The sequence below is a fragment of the Chenopodium album genome, chromosome 3 (genome assembly GCF_948465745.1).
Source record: "Chenopodium album chromosome 3, dcCheAlbu1.1, whole genome shotgun sequence".
NCBI lineage: Eukaryota > Viridiplantae > Streptophyta > Magnoliopsida > Caryophyllales > Amaranthaceae > Chenopodium > Chenopodium album.
In genome coordinates this window covers 5,589,701-5,611,859 of record NC_137836.1, presented here as the reverse complement: position 1 = coordinate 5,611,859, position 22,159 = coordinate 5,589,701, and the positions used below count along the sequence as shown (strand labels likewise).

General features: G+C 33.9%; 1 protein-coding gene across 1 annotated transcript; it reads right to left on the bottom strand.

The window, feature by feature from the left end:
• Window positions 1-15,474: 15,474 nt before the first annotated feature.
• On the bottom strand, window positions 15,475-17,054 carry LOC145624766 (protein FAR-RED IMPAIRED RESPONSE 1-like). The gene is made up of 4 exons (XM_081677858.1): window positions 16,758-17,054; window positions 16,532-16,615; window positions 16,249-16,395; window positions 15,475-16,113 (listed from the first exon to the last, which is right to left on the bottom strand). The coding sequence occupies exons 1-4, from the start codon at window positions 17,052-17,054 to the stop codon at window positions 15,475-15,477; spliced, it is 1,167 nt and encodes a 388-aa protein (XP_081533984.1).
• Between the last annotated feature and the right edge of the window lie 5,105 nt (window positions 17,055-22,159).

Sequence of the window (22,159 nt, the reverse complement as noted above, 5' to 3'; positions counted from 1 at the left end):
AGGTCAAATGGCTTTTCGACAGAATATGAGAAGTTTGCCCTTTGATAGTTATGATTTGGGTTTCTTTGCCATGTTTGTGGCTGTATTCTCTGATGCAGCAGCTGCTGATGTTCCATACAGCTGCTGCCCCATGTTGCAGCTGTTGTTGATGTGGCCGTTGTTGGGTTTTCGCTGTTTTTGGTGTTATTGTTGTTATGTTGTTGCTGCAACGCTGTTGTTTTGCTGTAGCTGTGCTGCAGTTGTCGCTGCTTGTTGCTGCCATTGCAGCTGTTGTTGTTGCTCTAGGATTTCGTGGCTATGCCTGACCCTTTGCTGCCGCTTGTTATATATAGTATATATGTTGCACAGTTAAAGTAGTTATTTTGTGACCTATTTAGTATCCTTAATTGACGCCTAAGAGCATTCCCACCAATGAGCAAAAATTGGTTTCCTCGTTCTCTCTCTACCCACTTTCTCTCTCTTTCAACCCATGAGCATTTTTGTGATTATATTTTTATCCCACCAATGATCAAAAAAAAAATTCTTCCCCATTCTCTCTCTAGTACATCTTCTCTCTTACTTTTACTAATACCCTTTTATATTTCTCTCTACTATATTATTTTTAATTCTTTTTTTACTTGTATTGTGGACCCCAAATGATTACTATTCATCTTAAAAAATGCTCATCCTATGAGCAATTTTCATTTTGCTCATGAGCATTTTTCAATATGCTCATTGATGGGGAACATCTTCTACCATTTTTGCTCATCATTTTTGCTCATGAGCAAAAAAATGCTCATTGATGGGGATAATGATTGGCTTGTATATTATTTAACACTGCTATCTGTATTTCAATTACCCACTTATGCTGTCATTTTTTTTACAAGAGGTATGCTGTCATTTACTGGTAGCTAGAAGATGGAATTGGATTTTGTTTTGTACATAGATTGGTGCTTGTTTTGGCTCAGTAAAATTATGGCTTTAATGTCCTGTAGTCCTGCTAGAGCATATTTCTTGGCTGAAAGACGGCTTCTGCTTTTTTTTTCCCTGCTACAATTGTAAGGTCGAAATTGGACCTGAACTAGGTGGACAAAACCGGTCTAATACCCTAACTAGATCGGTATAGAGTAAATATAGACTTTAAATTCTGAATTTTTTTACTCCATATAAAAACATGAAAAAAATTAGAAAAATATAATTAAAAGTGTAAAATACTCATTTTTCTATAAGCATATACTTTGTATAACATATATAATCTCATAATATACAATTATTCCCAACATATTAAATAATTAGAGGAGAAAATTAATCACTCTAAGAGCTTTAATACATATTTCAAACAATATATTGATCCAATACAAGACCGAGATTTATATATAAAAGGTTTTATATTGGATCAAACTAGAGTCAAGAAAATTATATTTCTTGATTGCTCTTCGTTCCAACTTCCAAGCCTTCTTGAATAGCTTTATATTATTTCCTTAATTTATTTTTTGAAAATAGCTAAAGAACTGAAATTTTGTCAACCCGGAAACTTAACCTCACAATTCAAATTACTTTCATCAATGCTCTTAATTTCTACTCCGTACTAGGCTTATCCAGCAGCCACCCTTGTCTTAGAATTTGGTCATCATCCTGTCAAAAAAAATAATTTGGTCATCATGGTTAGTTTGATGCGCATGTGACACTTGATAGGATATATTGGCCGGGCTCCTTAATAATAATGTCATCCATTACAAAAGAGCATGCTACAAATTTGAAAGAATGTGAACTGATTTCAAGATGGTAAGTAACATGTATTCATAGCACGTATTAAGCTAAGCGTGAAACTCCAAATGTTAAGTAGCCAAAAAAAAAAAAAAAAAAAAAAAAAAAAAAAGTATACTTTGTGCGTCATCCTTTTGGTGGCACTGTATTCAATCAATCAATCAATCAAAGCCTTAATCCCAAAAGTGGGGTCGGCTAACATGAACCAAATTTGATTATTCCGTGTAGTCATCAACATAAATCTTTCTCCTCCATCCCTTACGATCCAAAACTTCATCCTCACGTAAATCCATGCACTTCATATCCTTCCTCACTCCTTCCAACCAAGTCATCTTTGGTCTCCCTCTTCCTCGTTTAATCCCTCCATGGTCCCACTCTTCCACTCTTCGCACCGGTGCACCCTCGGGTCTCCGTCTTACATGTCCAAACCAACGCAGACGATTTTCCCTTAATTTATCTACAATGCCCGCCACACCTACTTTCTTGCGAATAACCTCATTTCTGATTCTATCTCTTAAAGTGTTTCCACACATCCACCTTAACATGCGCATTTCCGTAACCATAAGAGAATTTCATATTTTGCTTATCAATGAGCTACATATATGTGCATTATGATCATGTAATTGTAATAAACACTAGTTATTGGTCTGAGCAATGCCCCTATACACCGTAAATTTATTAGTTTGAACAAAATCAATTAAAAAAAAGTTAATGTTGAACAATATTAATAAGTAAATGAAAAATAGGATAATCTATATTATCTTTCATTAATATATATAAATATGTCAAATTTAAATCTAGAGGTTATGTTCTACTATTACCAACATGTTACTATGGGTCTGTTCACATTTACTTAATTTCAGTGGCTCTAATCAGTTCAGTTCAATTCAGTTTAGCTTCTAATTTTCTTCTCTTATAAAATATTCATTTCATCTCAGTAAATGTGAATAGAACTGCTATGTTTCTTTTGAGGACGGAACTGCATCTTTTATAAGCATTGCTTCTATTCGTCATGGCTTCACGTTAAACGCCCATACTATTTCTTCAATCTCTCGGTATGGAATATTTTCATCCCAGAAAGAAACTTTTTTTTTTTTTCCTTTCCGACTTCATTTTACAGAATCTAGACCTCTATGGCTCTATTTATGTATGACTAATATGTTGTCTGGTTCAAAAAAAAAAAAAAAAAATGTTGTCAGGTATTGTTTAAGGATTTTTTTTGTAAGTGTATAAAATACATTAATGATGTTTCTTAAGATTGTTGCAAGTTTTTTTTTTTTTTTTTTTTTTTTTTTTTTTTTTTTTTTTTGTGCTTTTTAAACTTCGTGTCAACTTAGAAAAAATTGTGTATTATTTGGGGAGTTTTGAAGTAACACGGACAGCAGTCATGTTCCCAGCAAATGCCCACTTATCTAACTTAGTACCATTTAGTTTGTGGAGTTTGAAAGGGACATACACATTGTTTAACATTCCCGAAAAGCCCCTGCTTACCAGGCTTACTGTGCTAAGTAATTGATCTATGATTTGCGGTACATTCTACTTGATGGGGGTAGGGGGTAGTCTACATTCTACATAGCCTAGGTAATTTATTCTTGGTAATTATAATGCAAGTTGCATATGATTGTATGTTCAAGTAATATCATTATTCCGTGTTTATAAATTTGTCATTAATTAGCAATTTATAATTGTGTAGGAATATTTTGGGCTTTCTACTGATACATTGATGTGAATACCACTATTGATAAGCAAGTAGTGGCGTACGAAAGGCATAACAAACAAACTTAATCTAGGATAGAAAATAGGAAAGAAAAAAAAAGAAAAAAAAAACACATAAGCTAACAACTATTTGACTTAGGGCCTGTTCTCATACATTTATTTTCAGTTCATCTCCGCTCCTAATTTCCTTCTCTTATAAAATATTCATTTCAGTTTAGCTCAATTCAGTTCAGTTCAGTTGATTTCAGTCTATTAGAACAGACCCTTAATGGAAGTCATATTGACTAATTTGCAAGGGAGTGGCCCATTAAGCATATATCCTGATGTGATATTAGACGAGGATGTAATTAACACAACTTTAATGCCTTTGCAAGCAATCTTGAAACGGCTCATATCACTTTCTCGTTGGTCCCTAATGCTCCGATAATGACCTGCAATTTTTAAAGTGAACTCCAGTTCGAAGTTTTGTTCCTTATTTGTAAAATTCTCAACTGCCATCCCAATTTGCATTTTTTTTTCTGGTTATGACTCTTTTCGTAAAAAGTATCAAGTGTAATCGAGGAGAGGACAGATTCATCATTGTTGTAAGCAAGTAATATCATGAACAATGACTCGAACAATATTGGTTGCTTGTTAATTAGGGAAAGGGTTACATTGAGATCTAAACCTACACTATCATTGTTAGTCGTTGATGATTTCACCTCAAGAGAATCAACCTCGAATCTAAATTCAGGACCGCCGAGTAAGAAGATAAGGGAAACAAATACCGTAAGTAGTAAAGATACAAAAAAATATTGATAACATGAGTAAAAGACAATTCGTCTTAGTAGGGGTTGTAAAATCCGTCTTAGTAGAGGTCATAAAATTTGATTCTTCGTCGATCATCGTGATGAAAGTGAGGTAAAAAATAAACAATGCGTATTTAATTATAAAATAAAAATAAAACAAAGAGTATGTACTACCTCCGATACACATTATATGTAACTTTGGAGCTCTCACGGAACCCAAGGCAAAATTTCATAAAAGTTAATTAGTGAATAAAAGAGTATAGTATGTCATTAAGGGCAAGAGATAATAGAGATAATTAACCACCACCCACCAGGCTACCACCATAGCCAAACTGCAGCCTCCGTCGCACCACCTCCACTCACCCCTGAACCACCGCAAAACTAACCCGAAACCACCACTACTCACCCAAAACCACTGAACCACCGCAAAACTAACCCGAAGCCACCACTACTCTGTAAGGAATTATAGGTACTACGCAGCGGAAATAAACATGAATCATATTCATACAGTACCTAATCCCAAGATCTAATGCATAACACATAAAGAACATATAATCGTACCTTTGAAGCGTGATTCCACGTGCGATTGAGCAAGAACAATGGGAGATAAAGAACCTCAAGTGTGATTCCTCTACTTGGTCCACGGGCACAGATTAAGACCTCCACTAATGCTAGTTAGTTGCAATTGAACCCTTCAATTGACCTTCTATGGAGAAGTGCGAGCAACGAACCACCATAAACCACCATGAACCACCACACGCGCCACCAAGGGTGGCCGGCCGTGAGTCCAAAGGGAAAGGAGAGGGAGCCGTGAATTAGAGAGGGAATAAGGGTTTTGGGATTGGTTGCCTTGATGTCAAAATTCACTGTGTGAATTATGACTACTTAATTGCAACCCTAGGCATGAATCTTATTTATAGATCTCATCTCTAAATAAGAGCCCATGTCAAAAGCCCAAAACTTATTTCCAATCTAACTATGTTAGCCCAATCCATTTCATGATTAGTTAATTGCTCATGAGGCCCATTAATGGGCCTCTAACTTGCTTAACCCAATACCCTTGTGTGTGACCTCATAGGATCCATTCTAGCGGGCTTTGGACCATTTGACTAGCCCAAAGATCATCTCTCATAGTCTAGCAACAGATGATGACGCCCCAAGAGAACGAACTTATTATCTCCATAATAGTGATCCTTGATATATCTAGTAATTGCACTTATCGAAGACACAACTCCTTCATACTCACCCAAAACCACCGCAAAACCACTCGACTCACTCTAAACCACCCCTGAACCACCCGAACCAACCAAAAACAACCCTGAACCCACCCGAAAACCCACCAAAAACCAACCTTAAACCCACCCGAAACCCGACACCATCCTGAACCCACCTTGAACCAACCTGATACCAGTCGAAACCACCTTGAACCCACACCACCACTAACAAGTCCCGTCGAACCCACCTCGAAAACCCCCAAAACCATTCGAAACACATCTACGTTCCATTACTAACCCCGATCTACTCGAACCTACCCTAAAAACCTAATAAACAACCCAATATAAGCCCAACCACCCCTACTTCATCATATGAAGATCTGATTAAGAGAGGAAGAGAGAGAAAAAGGGGATATGATTCTTGTGATAGAGTGAAAACGAAAGCGCCAGAGAGAGAGAGAATGAAAGCGCACACAAAGTTAATGGTGGTGGTGGCTGGTGAAGTTGAAGGTGGTGGTGGCCGGTGACGTTTAAGGTGTGGTCAAAGGAGTTGTACTGTGAAAGATGAATGGGTGATGGAAGGTGAATAAATGGAAGCTAATTGTTTATTGAATTTTGTTTTGGGTAAATTGAATTTATGGAGAAGAATTATGTTAATTAATTTAAATTATTATTATTTAGTTGCTTAGTTGTGTTTATGATATTTTGAGTAAGGGTATTTGAGGGATTTCATTAAAAAAATTACTAAAAAAGGAAAAAAAATGGAAAGTTGCATGTTAACTTTCCATTTTTGGCAGAAGTTGTATATAATGTGTACCGGAGGTTTCTTAAATAAACCTGGTCCACAATAACATTATTGTGGACCAAATATCTCACGTGACTATTTACTCACCCATTACTCACCCAACTAACTTCTTACAAATTAATTGCATCAGGTTATTTCTTTCCTTTATTTTCACAAACAAGCTGACATTTTCTCTCTCTTCCCTTCTTGCATTTTCTCTCTCTTCAGCTCGAATTCTTCAATGGCGAGAACCAGAGGAGGTGCAACATTTCAACGAAAACGTGGCCTTCGTTCTTCGGCTACAAAAGTCGACGAACCACCACCTTCTGGTAATCTTTGTTTATCTTTAGATTTCTGCAATTTTCAGCTGGTTAACTGTTGTTGTTCTTCTTTTGAAACTATTTGCATGAATTTTTGTTTGAATTTTGTTTCGTAGTGAAGATTAGGGTTTTGCGATGTTCGATTGTTATTTCGTTCAATTTTGATTGTTTTTTTGTTTTCTCATTCAATTTTATTGATAATGTGTTGTTCTCGATGATGATTTGTGCAATTTTGAGCTGATTAATTGTTGTTTTTCTTAAATTGAAACTATTTGTATGAATTTTTGTTTGAATTTTGTTTCGTAGTGAAGATCTAGGGTTTTGCGATGTTCGATTGTTATTTCGTTCAATTTTGATTGTTTTTTGTTTTCTCATTCAATTTTATTGATAATGTGTTGTTCTCGATGATGATATGTGCAATTTTGAGTTGACTAATTGTTGTTTTTCTTTAATTGAAACTATTTTTATGAATTTTTGTTTGATCTTTTTTCTTATTGAAGATTATTTGAAGATCTAAGGTTTTTTCGATGTTCGATTGTTGTCTATGTTTATTGTTCGATTGAACACATAAAACCTATAAATGTTTGATTGAATTTTGTTTTTATAGTTCAAATGATTGTTTAGCTGTTTGTTTTCTCGTTGAATTTTGATTGAAAATTAAATTGATGATGACTTGTGCTCGATGATGTTACTAGCCTTTAATATGTAATATGTTATGGTTCTGTTTTTTGTTTTGTGTGTTGATTCCTATGATTATGTGGAATTGTTAGTATATTGTAATCTGTTGAACTAACTATATATGAGGATGAAATTGTACTAATCGGTTGATTTTTGGTATTGGATTTTAGAGAGTTTGAGTTTTTAGGGGATTTTAGCAGAATGTGCTTGTTTTAAGGGATTTTAGTATAATCTATTTGTACACCTTCAGTCTTTTTTCACAATCATTATGCGTAACACTAACACGTAAAGTTTAAACTAAGGTTCCTAGTGTTGAATCATTGGTATCTTCTGGTAAAATCAATGATCTTCAGCGTTTACAAGTCTAGGAACCTAATTTCTACAAGTAATCTTACATTTGCCCTTTTAATCTTGTAATTGTTTCACTGCTTCACATAGTTATCGAATGTTTTCCATAGCTCGAGTCCTTCATTACGTGTTTAGTTTTTAGTCAGTTGAGTTCGTGCTTTCTACTTTCCCTAACTTCCTGTGCAATATTTCTAAGTATACTGAATACTAAGATCAAAGTGCTCTTGCAATTGTGTATAAAAGATTCTTAGCTCTTGTTTTTCTTTTTTACTTCTCGTGGAGCACATATTGTTATGTTCTTGTTATATGCACTCTCAGCATGTATTAGTTGACTTAAAGCTAATCTCTCTTTATCATGCATGTTAAATGTTCAGTTTTTTTTTTTTTTTAAAAGTAGCATTGCTGATTATTTTTGGTTCTGCTTTTAGTGCTCCATGTGTATCATATATGCTGCGTAAACGTGCACTTTACAATGACATGTCACGGTCTTAAATTTTCTGGTCACTATTGTTTCAGTAAGGTCACTATAATTTACATTTTGATTTCTTTTGTATACAAATGGTGCCAAAGGATTGAAGAAGAATACTAGAGCTAAAAAGAAAAAGAGTGTTGCTAAAGAAGATGTTTCTAGAGAGGTTCATGAACATCCAGTTTCTGCAATTGGTTCACGTTCACCTTCATCTCGGCAAAAGAGAACTCGTGAAGATGAACCCGAACCTAGAGTTGAAGCTACTACTCTTGTTCGTGTTAAGAAGCCAAGGATAAGAATGAAGAAATCAATAGTTGAAGCTGGTGAAGCTGGTGGTGATGTACCTACGTAAGTAACTTTATTTACGTTGGAGTGCTCTCAAAAAGTTAGATTCAACATGCATGTTTGTGTGACTATGCATTATTATTTCTATTTTGCAGATTGCGGCCATTTAAAACTAAATGTAGGCCTTTGCATTTGGTTGACATGATTTCTAAGTTTACTGATGATCAAAAAATTTCTGTAAATGAAATCGGTTTTGGAGGGTTTGTTACATTGAAGTTGAAAAGGAATCCTACTAGTATGTACAGGTGGCTAATTGATTGTTTTGACTGTGGTAGCTGCATGTTTTCAATTGATAATAGTAAGGAGTTTGTGGTTACTGAGTATGATGTGTATGATGTGTTTTGCCTTCCTTTGAACCCCAAAAATGTTGAGGAGATACCTCGATCTGCTAATAAAAATAATCCTGACTTTGTTTTCAAACATAATTGGAGGTTGAATTTTGGGTTGACAGATGAAAATGACCAAATTCCACTTAATTTTTTAGAGGAAAGGGTACCTACTTTAGGTCAAGGTGGACATGAGTTTAAGCAACTCTTTGTTATGCATGCAGTATCCACATTTTTAGCTCCTACTTCTATAAGAACCGCTGATCTTAGAGTCGCCAAATTGTAGGCGTCGTTCGAAGTGCGCCTACGTTAAAAGCATGTGGTGAATATGCTTGGCACTCTTAGGAAGTAGGAATTGACATATACGATTAGGGACAACGATTAGGGACAAGGAAAGTAGGGAGTCGCCAACAAGTTTTTAAGGAACTTGTAAACCGTTCACGGATCATTTAAGGCAACCACGAATAAGGGACAACCAAAGGCAACAACGATTGACTCGTGAAGGTTACAACCCATTCATAATCCATGAGATTACTAACTCCATATGGTTCGAAACCATGAAAGGAGGATCGGGGATGATGGTACGAAGTGAGTCATGGAGTCACATTCGCCCGTATTGGCCTCTACTCGATTCTTATAGTGAAAAGTGATTCCTACGATCTCAAAGGCAAGAAAATAAAATATTCAATTCGCTCCAAACTATTATTATGCTAAATTGGTTGAATATTAATACAACATATATAATTCTAAAATATTAGTGACCACTTGATTAAACAACAAGATTAAAAAGGAACCTAAACCGGTTGTCCAAGTTATCTTATTAGGCGTGATTTCCAATTACATATTCCCTTTAATATGCAATATGGTGATCAATAAATAATAGAATAAACATTATTATTGGAAGCAATTTAATAATATCGTCAGTCAAATCAAATATAAATTAACCTAATCATGATACTAGCAATATTAAAATAAAATAATAGTAATTAAATTAATTAATTACTCACATTCTGCATATTCCTTTAAATTGCTACATCATGAATAAATTGTTAGTAACTTCAATAAAAAAAAATATAAATCAAATGAAAATTAAATTAAATAAATGTTGATTTGATTTGGTCCAAACCCTCGGTTATTTGTACCTTTCACGCCTTGGTTTAAGGACGGAGCCTCGGGTTAAGTATAGACTCCTTGGAGTGCTTAAGGGAATAATAGTGTAATTAGGAATATAGGTTTAAGGCTTAGAATATGAGAGAGAGAGAGAAAAGAGAATGATTTTTGGTGTAAAATAGAGAAAGAGTGAAGGATTTTATGTCCCGTACATCATAAATGAGGGGGTATTTATAGGGAAAATGAGTAAAGGGAACACATGGAACCCTAAAAAGATAAAAACCCTAAAAAATAACACCCTGAAACGTCAATGCACGCCGCGACACGGTGCCAGGCACCGTCAGACGGGGAAAAATCCCGTGACACGGGGGAAAACTGAGTGACGCGGGAAATAATTAGGTTACAGGAGATAAAACGCGTAAAGGGTTTACGCGGAAAGGACACGGAAAAATTACATGACACGGTGTCGTACACAGTGTCACGGTAAAAAAAATGTGCGGAAATTACACGGAACAGCCCCGTGTCACGGAATGGGCACCGTGACATGGGAAATTGTATCGTGACACGGTGCAAAATCCCGTGGCGCGGCAATATTCCCGTGACACGGGAAATTGTATCATGACACGGTGCAAAATCCCGTGGCGCGGCAATATTCCCGTGACACGGTGGATTAAACGTGTGAAGAAAAGGCAGAAATACACAAAAAGACATCGTGTCACGGCAATATGCCCCGTGACACGTCAGCATTTGCCGCGTCACGACATTTTAGCTGCTGCGCGGTATTTCCAGTTTTTTCGCGTTTTTAAAATTATCATAACCTTTGATCCATAACTTGGAATAAAGTATAATATATCATTGGAAAGCTTATCAAGTCTAATTTTCAACCCAATTGGAATCAGGCCGTTTTAGTAGAAGGGTGTCGGTTTTGGGTTGAGTTTAGTGCTTTGTTCATATCTTCTTCGTTTTAAATCAAAATTGGGCTTATGATATATGGTTGGAAATCTTATTTCAAGGACTATCCAACCAAATAATAATTGGATCAAAATTAAAAGACCAAGAAATCAGTTTCTCTCGGTTTTGTGATGTGGACACGAAAAGAGGAAAACAAGTTATGGTTTAGGGAAATGAGCTAGGAAATAGGTTGGTTTATGAAATGTATTGGATAGAAAATGGATTTAAGGACTCCAAATATTAAATAATCAACCCGACCAATAATGGCGGTGAAAGGTTGTTCATCACCGGGTTTGGTTTTAGGGAGATTTTAGGTGTCTACACTAAGGCACTTGATGATGTTGGGCAAATTAAGAATTTGAATTGGTGTAAATATGTTCTTGAAAAACTGGGTGAAGGTGTTAAAAGTTACAAAAAAGGAGAAATTCAGAACTGTTGTGGTTGCATTTTTTTATGTTGGAGATTATTTACTTCCATAGGTTGAAATTTAGGAATGTTGAATTAAGTACTTCTTTACCCTTAATTCAACATTGGAATGATGAGTTGATAAGGGACATAATTAAGAAGGAAAAATTGTCCAAAAGTTTTGGGTGTGGGATTTTACTCTGTGATGTGTATCCTGTTAGTGGTAAGCTGAAGTTTCAGGTCATGTGGGTACTACAGGGGGAAGTATGGGGAATGTTGATAATGTCGGGGGGGTAATGATGTACCTGGTACAATACAGTTCATTCTCCCACCAGGTTTGATGTCAGATCAAGAGATCCATTCGGCTGCTATTGATGTAAGGAGTAGCTGACTTTTATTCTTTTTTTTTTTTAATTATTGGATATGATTTAAATATTTATACATGATTTTTTTTAATGTCTTTGCAGCCCGTTCATGAACAATTTTTTTTCATGAAAAGAGATATGAATGTGATTTCTTGTTTTTACAATGACAAGATAAAACAGATTCTTCTTTCACGCCGTAATGAGACCAACAACGATCCTGGTATTAATGTGTCCCAGGATGATCAGTTTTTTTTGGATCCTCAAGTTCAATCTGTGAATGATGAGATCTCTGAACTTGCTATTTGGGTGACGATTAAAAATGCTCGAGGTGTTGGATCAAGTTTCCACATTTGACCGCAACAAAACAAATTAAATGAAGGGAGAGAGGCAATTAGAGGCACTTTTCCTGTGATTGGCTTTGAAATATTCTTGCAAATGGAGGGTCCAAGTGTTTGATTTCTTTTGATTGGAAAACTGATGAAAAGCTTATAGTTATTTCACACTTTTTGAAGTCAAATAACAAGGAAATGAAGCTATTGGATCCATTAGTCCTAGAGATTGTTGACTATTGCATTATTAATGATTCTTGTTTGGCTCCTAAGTAAGTAATCTTTTATTTGATTAAATTGATTTTCTCTTATTTATTTATTTATGAAACACCTTTTTAATTCTTATTTTATACTCTTTGACTCAGTGAACTGTTGGTATTTTTTTCACAAAAAGCATTTGATTCAAAGGCAAAGACTTCTACACATTAGGAGAGCCTTCTGAAATCAGGAGCAGTAGTATTTTGGATTGCTGGGCATTGCTTCTCAATGAAAATAAAAAATGTCTTAAGGATGGACCTTGGAAATTTTACTTTGGTTCTTCAATTAGTGTGAGTTGTTTAATTATTTCAATGTTTATACATGTTTATACTTTTCACTTATTTTTTTATTTGTGTAAATATTATGAAGGTTACAATAGTAGAATCTGTCGGCAGTGATGACAATTCACAACTAGTGGACAATGTTTATCAAGAATTGGAGGAGTGGATGAATATAGCTTGCAATACTTTTGGTCTGTCAGAAGTGGAGCTGGTAATACTTTCTGTTTTTTTATGCTGTGAAAAATATAGTTCCCTTTTTTCATGTTATAAATACCTTTTTTTAAATGAGAGTGCCTATTATAAATTGCATAAGTATATATTTAAAAGAGGTCACTATAATATAAAAAATGGAATCTACATGTGTTTTTTTTTGTTTTCTGACTAATGGTGGTATCATTTTTGCAGATATTTTTACCTTGTCTTTGGGCAGTCACTATTTATTATTTGTGGTGAATTTGACTGAATTGATAATCTGAATTATGATGAGGATAATCGTATCTTCTTGAAAAAGTTTTCTAGTCTCTTGGTATTACTTTCTCACTCTTCCATATTCTCACTATTTTCTTGTCTAATAGGATTTAATTGTGAGTTTTAAGAATTAGGATTTGGACATATGTTAAACTAGTTTGAAATTTTTATGCTGCAGATTTCAATGCCATTGTTTGTGTTGGTATGGATATTATATATGCATATGTTCTATTACTATGATAGCTTCTTAAATAGGAAATTGTAATTCTGAAGTATGTAATTTGTACAGCATTAGTCAAGGTCTTATATTCTTGTCTATTATGGAGTTTTGCCTCTATTTTCAAGGTTATGAGTTATGACTGATTATGGGTTGTAATTGGTCATTAATTATTGATTGTTGGATGAAGCTGGGTGTTAATCATTTGTTGTGTTAGTATTTTGATATAAGCTAAGCGCTGGATGGACTAGAAATATGGGTTTGTAGTAGTCTACCAATGGTACTGTTTCATGGGGTTGTAATGCCTGGTAAAGTGGTAAGAAAAGGGCTCTGTTATACACCTCTTGAATTCACATTTTGGACTGTAGTTAGGTGCTTGAAGCTTAAATAGTTTCTATACTAATTTTAACTTTTATGTCAAGAAATCCCCATATAGAATGTGAATCAAATTTAGGTAGGCAAGAAAGCAAGTTTTTCTTTAGTATGAAGTATATATTACTTTATTCTAAGAATGATCTGGTTGTAACATCGGAACCTTAGAACACCCTAATTTGAGAAATTTTCTGTGCATTTTATTGGAAAGTTTGTTCTTGTGAGCTATCTACATTTGGGCCATACATTTTGGTATGGTTGTATTTCATTGTTTGCACTACCTTGATGGTCCCTGGTTTAGATTGTTAACATAGTTACTAAGATAATTTGTTGCAGGATGTTTATGATAATGACTGTTAGTAGATCATTTAATGCAACTGTGATTTGATTATATGTTTTTTTGCTAGTGTGATATGATCAATACCTTCTTTGATCAAAGGCTTACTCAATCTGGAGCTATGGTTGACTACGCTTTGGAGTTTCCTACTTTGAATTGGAGATCTAGCAAAGATAATTCAGATTTTGGTGTTTATACTATAATGAGCATGCTTTTATTCAATGGAGCTGATGAGTTTAAATGTGAAATTTTAAAAACAGTTATGATTCTATCCCTTTTACATTATTTGTTTTATTTCTTTTAATTGATATCACAATATCTTATATTGCTAATTTACTTTTTTAGGCTTCAAATAGGAAGATTCTCCGGATTCAAATTGCTGCATCTTTGGTGTTATCTGATATGAATGAAGCTAGATCAAATGTAATTGGTAAGGTGGCTGGATTCAAACCTTATAGGCAGCGTCTTTCAAAAGAGGTTGAAGAAATAAGGAAGAAAGAAATTGAACGAATAGAGGAAGAATAAGAAGAAGCCGACTATAGACAAGGAGAAGAAAGGAAAGGCTTAAGATGTCAAAACATTGTGTAACTGATTTTTTGACTTAGTTGTGATCATAATTTTCTGATGCTAAGCAAAGTACTTTGAATATTGTATAGCTAATTAGTATTCATTCAACTTTTGTGTAGGTTATTAAATGAAGATTGGAAAAATATTCATTTTGTGTAAACAAGCTTTTGCCAATATTTTATGAAAATGGTATATTGTTTGTTTAATTCAATTATTATAGTTCTCTGTTATCATAGGTCACTACATGTTAAAATAAAGTCACTATATTTTTATAAGGTCGTTGTTTGGTGAAAAAAGGTCACTTCGTTTTCAATATTTTATAGTGTCAAAATTAAGGACTATGTTTTAAATTAATGGTAATTATTGTAGGTCACTATATGTCAAAATAAAGTCACTATTTTATTAATAAGGTTACTATTCTACATATAAAGATAACTATGTCAAAATTATGGACTATGTTAATTAATGGTAATAAACTGACAATACAAGGGTATTAAATAAAGATTACTATTTTAAAATAAAGATCACTATATTGTAAAAAAGGTTACTATTCCACGAAGTATATATCTCAAAATTAAAGGTTACTATGTCAATCATAAAAGAGACTATATCATAATAATCAGTAGTTAGTTGTAAGATTTGAGCATTTCATTTTCTTGATTTCTTATCTGTTGATCACAGGAAACATTGAAACAAGATAGCTTTAACAACTAAAAGGAGCCTTCCGTGTAGTACAACAAACTACCAATTAACAACAAGTTTAGAGAAGGAGGCTTTGGGTACAAGGTATTACAGTACTCATGTGCTTTATTCCTTGTTTATTTGAAAAGGATTAAGATCAAATTAAAAAGACACTATATGATAACAAAAGACACTATGTCAATCATAAAAAGACCCTATATCATAACAAAAGACACTATGTTTTTGCACAAGCTGGGTCCACTACTTGAACCACACTAGATAAAGTTGCTTCTGAATTCTCTTCTACACCTGTAGTGTTCTCAGAATGGTTGTTAGTTGAATTCATAGCAGAAATAATCTAAACTATTGCACTTGAGTAGTCTTTTGCGAAGCTTTTTTCTAAGCTTTCCTTGCTTGTTCAAACTTGTGGCTCTTAAGGATTAGACTATAATACTTTCTCACCATGTGTAGCCGCCATGGTGTGAAGTTGTTTAATGTCCCCTTCATCCTTTGCTCTGCCTCCATACTTTTCCAAACTTCAACCTTAGCCATTTTAGTCCACCTGGAAGATATGTATTGCTCTGGGATTTTTTCAACAGAATGCATGTGCAAGATTCTAAGGCTATGGAAGCATAACCAACCCGACTCTTCAAAATTCTTGCATGGACATTGAATTGTTTGGTTTACTGGATCATAAGTTACTGCTTGAGTTGTGCCATCTCTGCCTTTAAGGTACACTTGGTAAACCATTTTTCCTCCATTAATCAATAGCAGTTTAGTTTGAGATCCAATGGCTAGGTTGAATTCGATCTTCTTCAAAGTCCCTGAATAATGTATGTGTATAAACCTCAGCAGCATGTTTAAGTAAGGCAGACATTGGATAACTAGAAGTAGAATTGATTTTGTGCTATTGAACTCATAAAAATCCTCATTCCTTCTCCAAGTCTTCACTATCTTTTGAAATATGTTGTAGAATTCTGTCAAACTTGTCTTCTTGTTTGCTTTGAATCCCACTGCGTGATTTGTGCTCTCACTTCTCTGAGACAACAATATTCCCGCGGAGAAAAAGTCCTTACTTAGAGCTGTTGACTACTTGTGTTTTAGTGAGAATAACCTTTTGAACCAACTATTGTTTTTCAGTTTGTACTTTGTCGTCATTGAATCCCAATATACTTCAAGCTGAGCTTCGGTAATACAACCATTCAAGCATTTCATGAAAGCAGCTTTGAATGTGTCATCACTCTTCAAAACTCCAAATCTTGTTACAGCATTTTGAATCAAGTGCCATAGACATAATCTAAGTCTAGTATTTGGAAATACCTGCACATTTTTATACAGTTACTATAGTTTCAAAAATGGTTACTACATTTAAAATAGAGGTAACTAAATATAATTTTAGTAAAAACATATTTAGATGTAGTGGTATTCAAAAAGTTCCTTCAAAATTAGAAATTACCTTTGATATTGCTGCTGCCATGGCTGCATCTTGGTATGTAAGCAGTGAGACAAGACATTTACCACCCATTACCTTTTTGAAGGTCTTAAATAGCCACACAAATGAATATGTGGTCTCATCACCAATATAAGAACAAGAAAACATAGTGTTCTTCAAGTGGTTGTTTATTCCTACGAAGGGTGCACAGATGAGGTTGATGATTCGTCCTATATGTGGTGTCAAGTACAGTGACATCCCCATATATTTTGTAATCTTCAAGCATCATGGAATCCCTCCAAAACAAGTTACAAACCCTTCCATCTGCATCCAACCTTACTCTGAAAAAGAAGTTAGGGACCTCATAATAAGCTTCCTGTAATTTGTCACAAACTACTTGAGAATCTCCTCCTTCAATGGCCTTTATTTTCAGTTTATAACAATAATTCATGTGGTATTTCACTGTATGACAAATAACATCTTCTCCTCTTGCTTCATTTGACATGTAATTAAAGGATTCCATAGGTCTTAGTCCAGATTCTTGCATGGCCTCAATCACTTGTCCTTTAATTTAGTCATTGCACGCTCTGAACGGTGGAAATAGTTCCATTGTGGTCTAGTGAGTGGATGATTGTGCACCAACACATGCTGAACTATCTCAAATTGCCCCTCCTCATTCAATTTTGCTATTATCAAAGCATTACAGTTTGTCCTTGTTATTGGAACTCTCCTACTTTGTCTTTTTTTTTTTAACTGAAGAACTTTCCTTTGTCAAGAGTTCTTCTAGAATTTTTTCCTTCTTTTTACAAGAATTTCTTAATCCGGCTGCAGAACATACAAAGAACTTTTTGGTGATGATATCTTTAGTTCCAAGTTTGCTTGTTTGTTTTGCTTTTCTAACACTAAAACCAACTGCAGCAGCATGTTGACAATATAATTCATGTATTTCTGCAAGTGTTGCTCGAGTTTCTCCTACTAACCAACCACTAATCTCATCATTATTACTTGCACCTGTTATTTTAAAAAATAGATCACTATACTATCAATAAAGGCAACTATGTTACTTAAAAGTGGCTTTTCATGTCAGAAAAGCTTTAACAAGCGTCATATAAGTACCATGTATTTATTTTAAAAAAATAGATCAATATACTATCACGAAAGGCAACTATGTTACTTAAAAGTGGCTTAATTATGCATAATCGCTTAATTCACAATTACATAATCACTTAATTCACAATTACGCATAATTCAATCAACATAAATTACGCATAATCGCTTAATTTTCAATCAACATAAATTACGCATAATCGCTTAATTCACAATTGCATAATCGCCTAATTCACATTATCAAATTAATACCTAAATACCTAATTTAATTTTCCAATCAAACAATTGCATAATCGCTTAATTCACATTATCAAATTTTAATATGAATTGTATATAAATATATCGTATAATAACTTGAGCTTGCATTAGAGGTTGATTTTCCTCATGAACTTCACTCCCATCCTCAGCTTCAATAGTAGTTTGTTTTTCATCTTCAACAGCTTCATTCAGATCGAAATTGATGACATTAATGTTGAAGTTTTCTATAGTGTCCTATATACTTCGATTTAGATCCATTTCAATTGATTGTATAGAAGAATTATCCATGAATTTTGAAGAAATTGATTGATTAGGCAGAAAATAAACCCTAGAATTGAGTAGAATTAGAAGGAGGTAGATGAAAATTCGAGCTCTAGGATAGTTGTTAATGGCGTCGAAAATAAGGCTTGGGAAGGAAGTTAGTAGGCTGTGGCAAAAGAGATGTTAGTAAGCTTGTGAAACAAGTCAGTGGGTTGGGCTGTGTTTTGAGGCAATTGGCACGTGAGACCATAAGGTCCACAATAAAGTTATTGTGGACCAGGTCCACCCAAGAATTTTTACCAGTTTTCGGTGTTTGACTTGATTTTCCGGTGTTGACTTTGCACATGTGGATCATGTGATCTTCTTTCTCTATTTTTTTCTCTTTTCCCTCACCAACACCACCTCATTGCCACCCCCACAAACACCACCTCACCGACACCACTAATTCACTACTACTTTCACCAACACCATCTCACCCAATAAACTTGCTCCCATGAAAATTCCACCGTACCCCTGTTCATTCAGCCCCATCCACCCAAAACCCCACCCCATCTCCTCACCCCCTTCCTCCATTGAAGTCCAATAGAGCAAGCACATACCAAAAAAAATAATAATAATAATTAAAGACCACATTGGTGTACATCGGCCTTTCAAAATTACTCTTAATTCCATCATTTGTAGGCAAAAATGAAGAATCCAAATTTTTAATTACAAACCCTAATTATGAAATTTCGAAAACCCAACATAATTTACAAGAAATTTAAGTAATTACAACAACTTATCTTACTCGAAATTAGGTTAATTGCAACAATTCACACTTAAAAATGGAGTTTCCTTCGTTAATAGTGAGTAATTGGGACTTTGTTGGAGAAGAAGGGAGGAGAGAGAAAGTTGAATTAGAGAAATGGAGGGTATATTGGGGAAAAAAAGTGGGAACTCACTGGAACACGTGCAAGTCAATGGCGGAAAACAAAGTCAAAGGACAGAAACCAAGGTAAGGTGTTAATTCGCAAAAAAAAAAAAAAAAAAAAAAAAGGTGTTTTTTTACAAAAAAAAAAAAGTTGTTACATAAGATTGTTTTTTGCAATTTTTCCTAACAAAAAACATGTTAGTAAAAATTTCATGCAATAAAATGAGTAAGATCCTATTCTTTAGAGCTTCTAGGCAGGGTATAGCAGAGAAGATTTCATTATTATTATTATTATTATTACTATTACTATTACTATTACTATTACTATTACTATTACTACTACTACTACTACTACTACTACTACTACTACTACTACTACTACTACTACTATTATTATTATTATATTTTTACTCTTTTTATAACATTAGGAAACGTGTTAACTAATGCTACCTCCATTTTTTTTTTGTTGCAACTTTGGAATATTTTATCTCTCAAATAATACCCCAAAGTAGCAACTAAAAAAATTGGAGGTAGTATTAAATATTGATTATTACCATTAAATATTAGTTATTATTTTCAATTAATATTATATATTTATTATTATTATTATTATTATTATTATTATTATTATTATTATTATTATTATTATTATTATTATTATTATTATTATTATTATTATTATTATATCTCAAAAACAAAATTCATACAACCTACAATAATTAGTGGGAAGCCGAGATACAATCCGAGCTCCCACTCATCTAGCTATTGCAAAGCCTACCCTAGTGAAGATATGAGCTGGCGCACGTGCCCCAATGTCTTGTGTCGTCGAGAACCTCTGAACCTGCGCTTCAGCAACACAACAACCTCCTTCTCTAATTCCCCAAGAGAAGAAAAGGAGAAGGGAATGAAACCATATCCAATCGCCCGACAACGAGCTTCGTACTTAATCCGCTTCCGATGAGCCACATCAGCCACAACCCGTCCAAGAACAAAGTCAGCTAGCCCTGTCTGTGTCTAAGGAGAAAGCCCCATGAAGTCGACACATACAACACGACCACGAACGAATGAATAAAGTAACACATCGGTAGGTCTGAGAGCCCCGTCATTCCCTTCAGACGATCCCATGAATAAAGTAAAACATATATTTATTATAATTATTATTATTATTATTTTATTATTATTATTATTATTATTATTATTATTATTATTATTATTATTATTATTATTATTATTATTATTATTATTATTATTATTATTATTATTATTATTATTATTATTATTATTATTATTATTATTATTATTATTATTATTATTATTATTATTATTATTATTATTATTATTATTATTATTATTATTATTATTATTATTATTATTATTAGTAGTAGTAGTAGTAGTAGTAGTAGTAGTAGTAGTAGTAGTAGTAGTAGTAGTAGTAGTAGTAGTAGTAGTAGTAGTTTTGAGCTAAACAGATGGCAGAGTAGAGCAAACTAATAAAAAATTAGCACAATGGTAGTCATTTTAAAGATGACTACCATAAAATCATCTTGTTGTAATTCTATTTCTTTGTTCTATTTTCCCTGATAGTGCACCAAAAAAAAATAGAGTTAGGCAGGTCGCTTATTATTAATTAAAATAATAAAAGTTTTCAAATTACATTATAAGTTTGTTGAATATAAAATAAGAAAATGCTAGCACTTTAGAATATTAAACATGTATCTATTTTGTTCACCTTTATGTTCACTTATTTCAGGTATAATAAGTTTTTATAAGTTAAAATAAGTTCATTTCAAGAAAAATAAATTCATTTCAAGATAAATAATAACTCAAGTTTAAATTACAACTAAAATAAGTTTTAATAAGTTCAAATAAGTTTATATAAATTCAGATAAGTTCAACTAAGTTTTGATAAATAAAAGTCAGGTAATTTAAACACATCATTCGTGCATGTAATGCTGTAAAATTAGTAAAAAATAACCTACTAATCTAGATTCACATGCATCCATGCATCTTGTGCCAAAACATTCTTACACCCAAACTTTTTTTTTTTTTTTAAATTTATGATAACACATATGGAGTATTAATATACTCTCTCAATCTAAAATCAATCTACTGTAGACACCCATTTGTGTCTCCCCAAAACCAAACCCGGTGATGAGTACCTTTCACGTCGAATCATAATCGAATGAAACGAAAGTGTGGAAAGGTCTAGTGTTGCGGAAAGTTTTTATTTCTTTTCTCTTCTTTCTGTTTTTGAAAACTTTATTTTAAGAAAACAGTCAATCCAGTTTGGTTGGTCCATGATATGGGTCCAATAATGGTGTAGTTGGATGGGGCTTGCAAAGACCTTTCCGATGATATATTATAAGCCCAATTCCGATAAATATTGAGGAAGATATGACCAATTTACCAAACTGGGCCCGGTTTGAGCTTTATATGCGGCCCAATGATCTAGGGGAGGGCTTATATGATTTATCATTCCTAATGCAATTAGGAATGGTTTTCGTCTTCTAGATTCTTCTAGAAGGTTCTTTTCATTCCTAATTCAATTAGCATTGATAAGTTGACTTTGTTGACATTTCAGAGTTTTAATTAAAATCAAATAGCATTTTCGAAGAAATTATATTATTTTATCCTCCAGTACGGTAAATTTATCAGATTTTCGAAAACGCGTCGAAATCAAGCTTGGCGTCCAACCCTAGGCCTTGGCGCCTGGAACCAGGCTTGGCGCCTGGCGCTAGCCATTGGCGCCTGACGCTAGTGCTGGTGCTTGGCGCCAGCTAGACAGGGTTGGCGCCAGCTCTGTTTCTTGAGCGTCAGACTCTGTTTTGTTAATTTATCTTTTTTGGCTGATTTTCTCTATAAATATCGTATTTAAAAACTCCATTTTGATAGAGCATCTACATCTTTCATTCACTAATTCTCCTCATTCGCAAGTTAAATCATTCATTCATTAGCATTCTTTAAATCTCTTAATCATTCATCTCTTTCATTCATCTTTCCCAAAACTTTGTGTTCTCATACAAAATTCCGCATTCACAAGATCTAGAAACACCTAGCCATATTCGAAGTTTCCTTCGCCCTAGACGTGAAAGGTTTTAATTTCTGAGGGTTTGGTC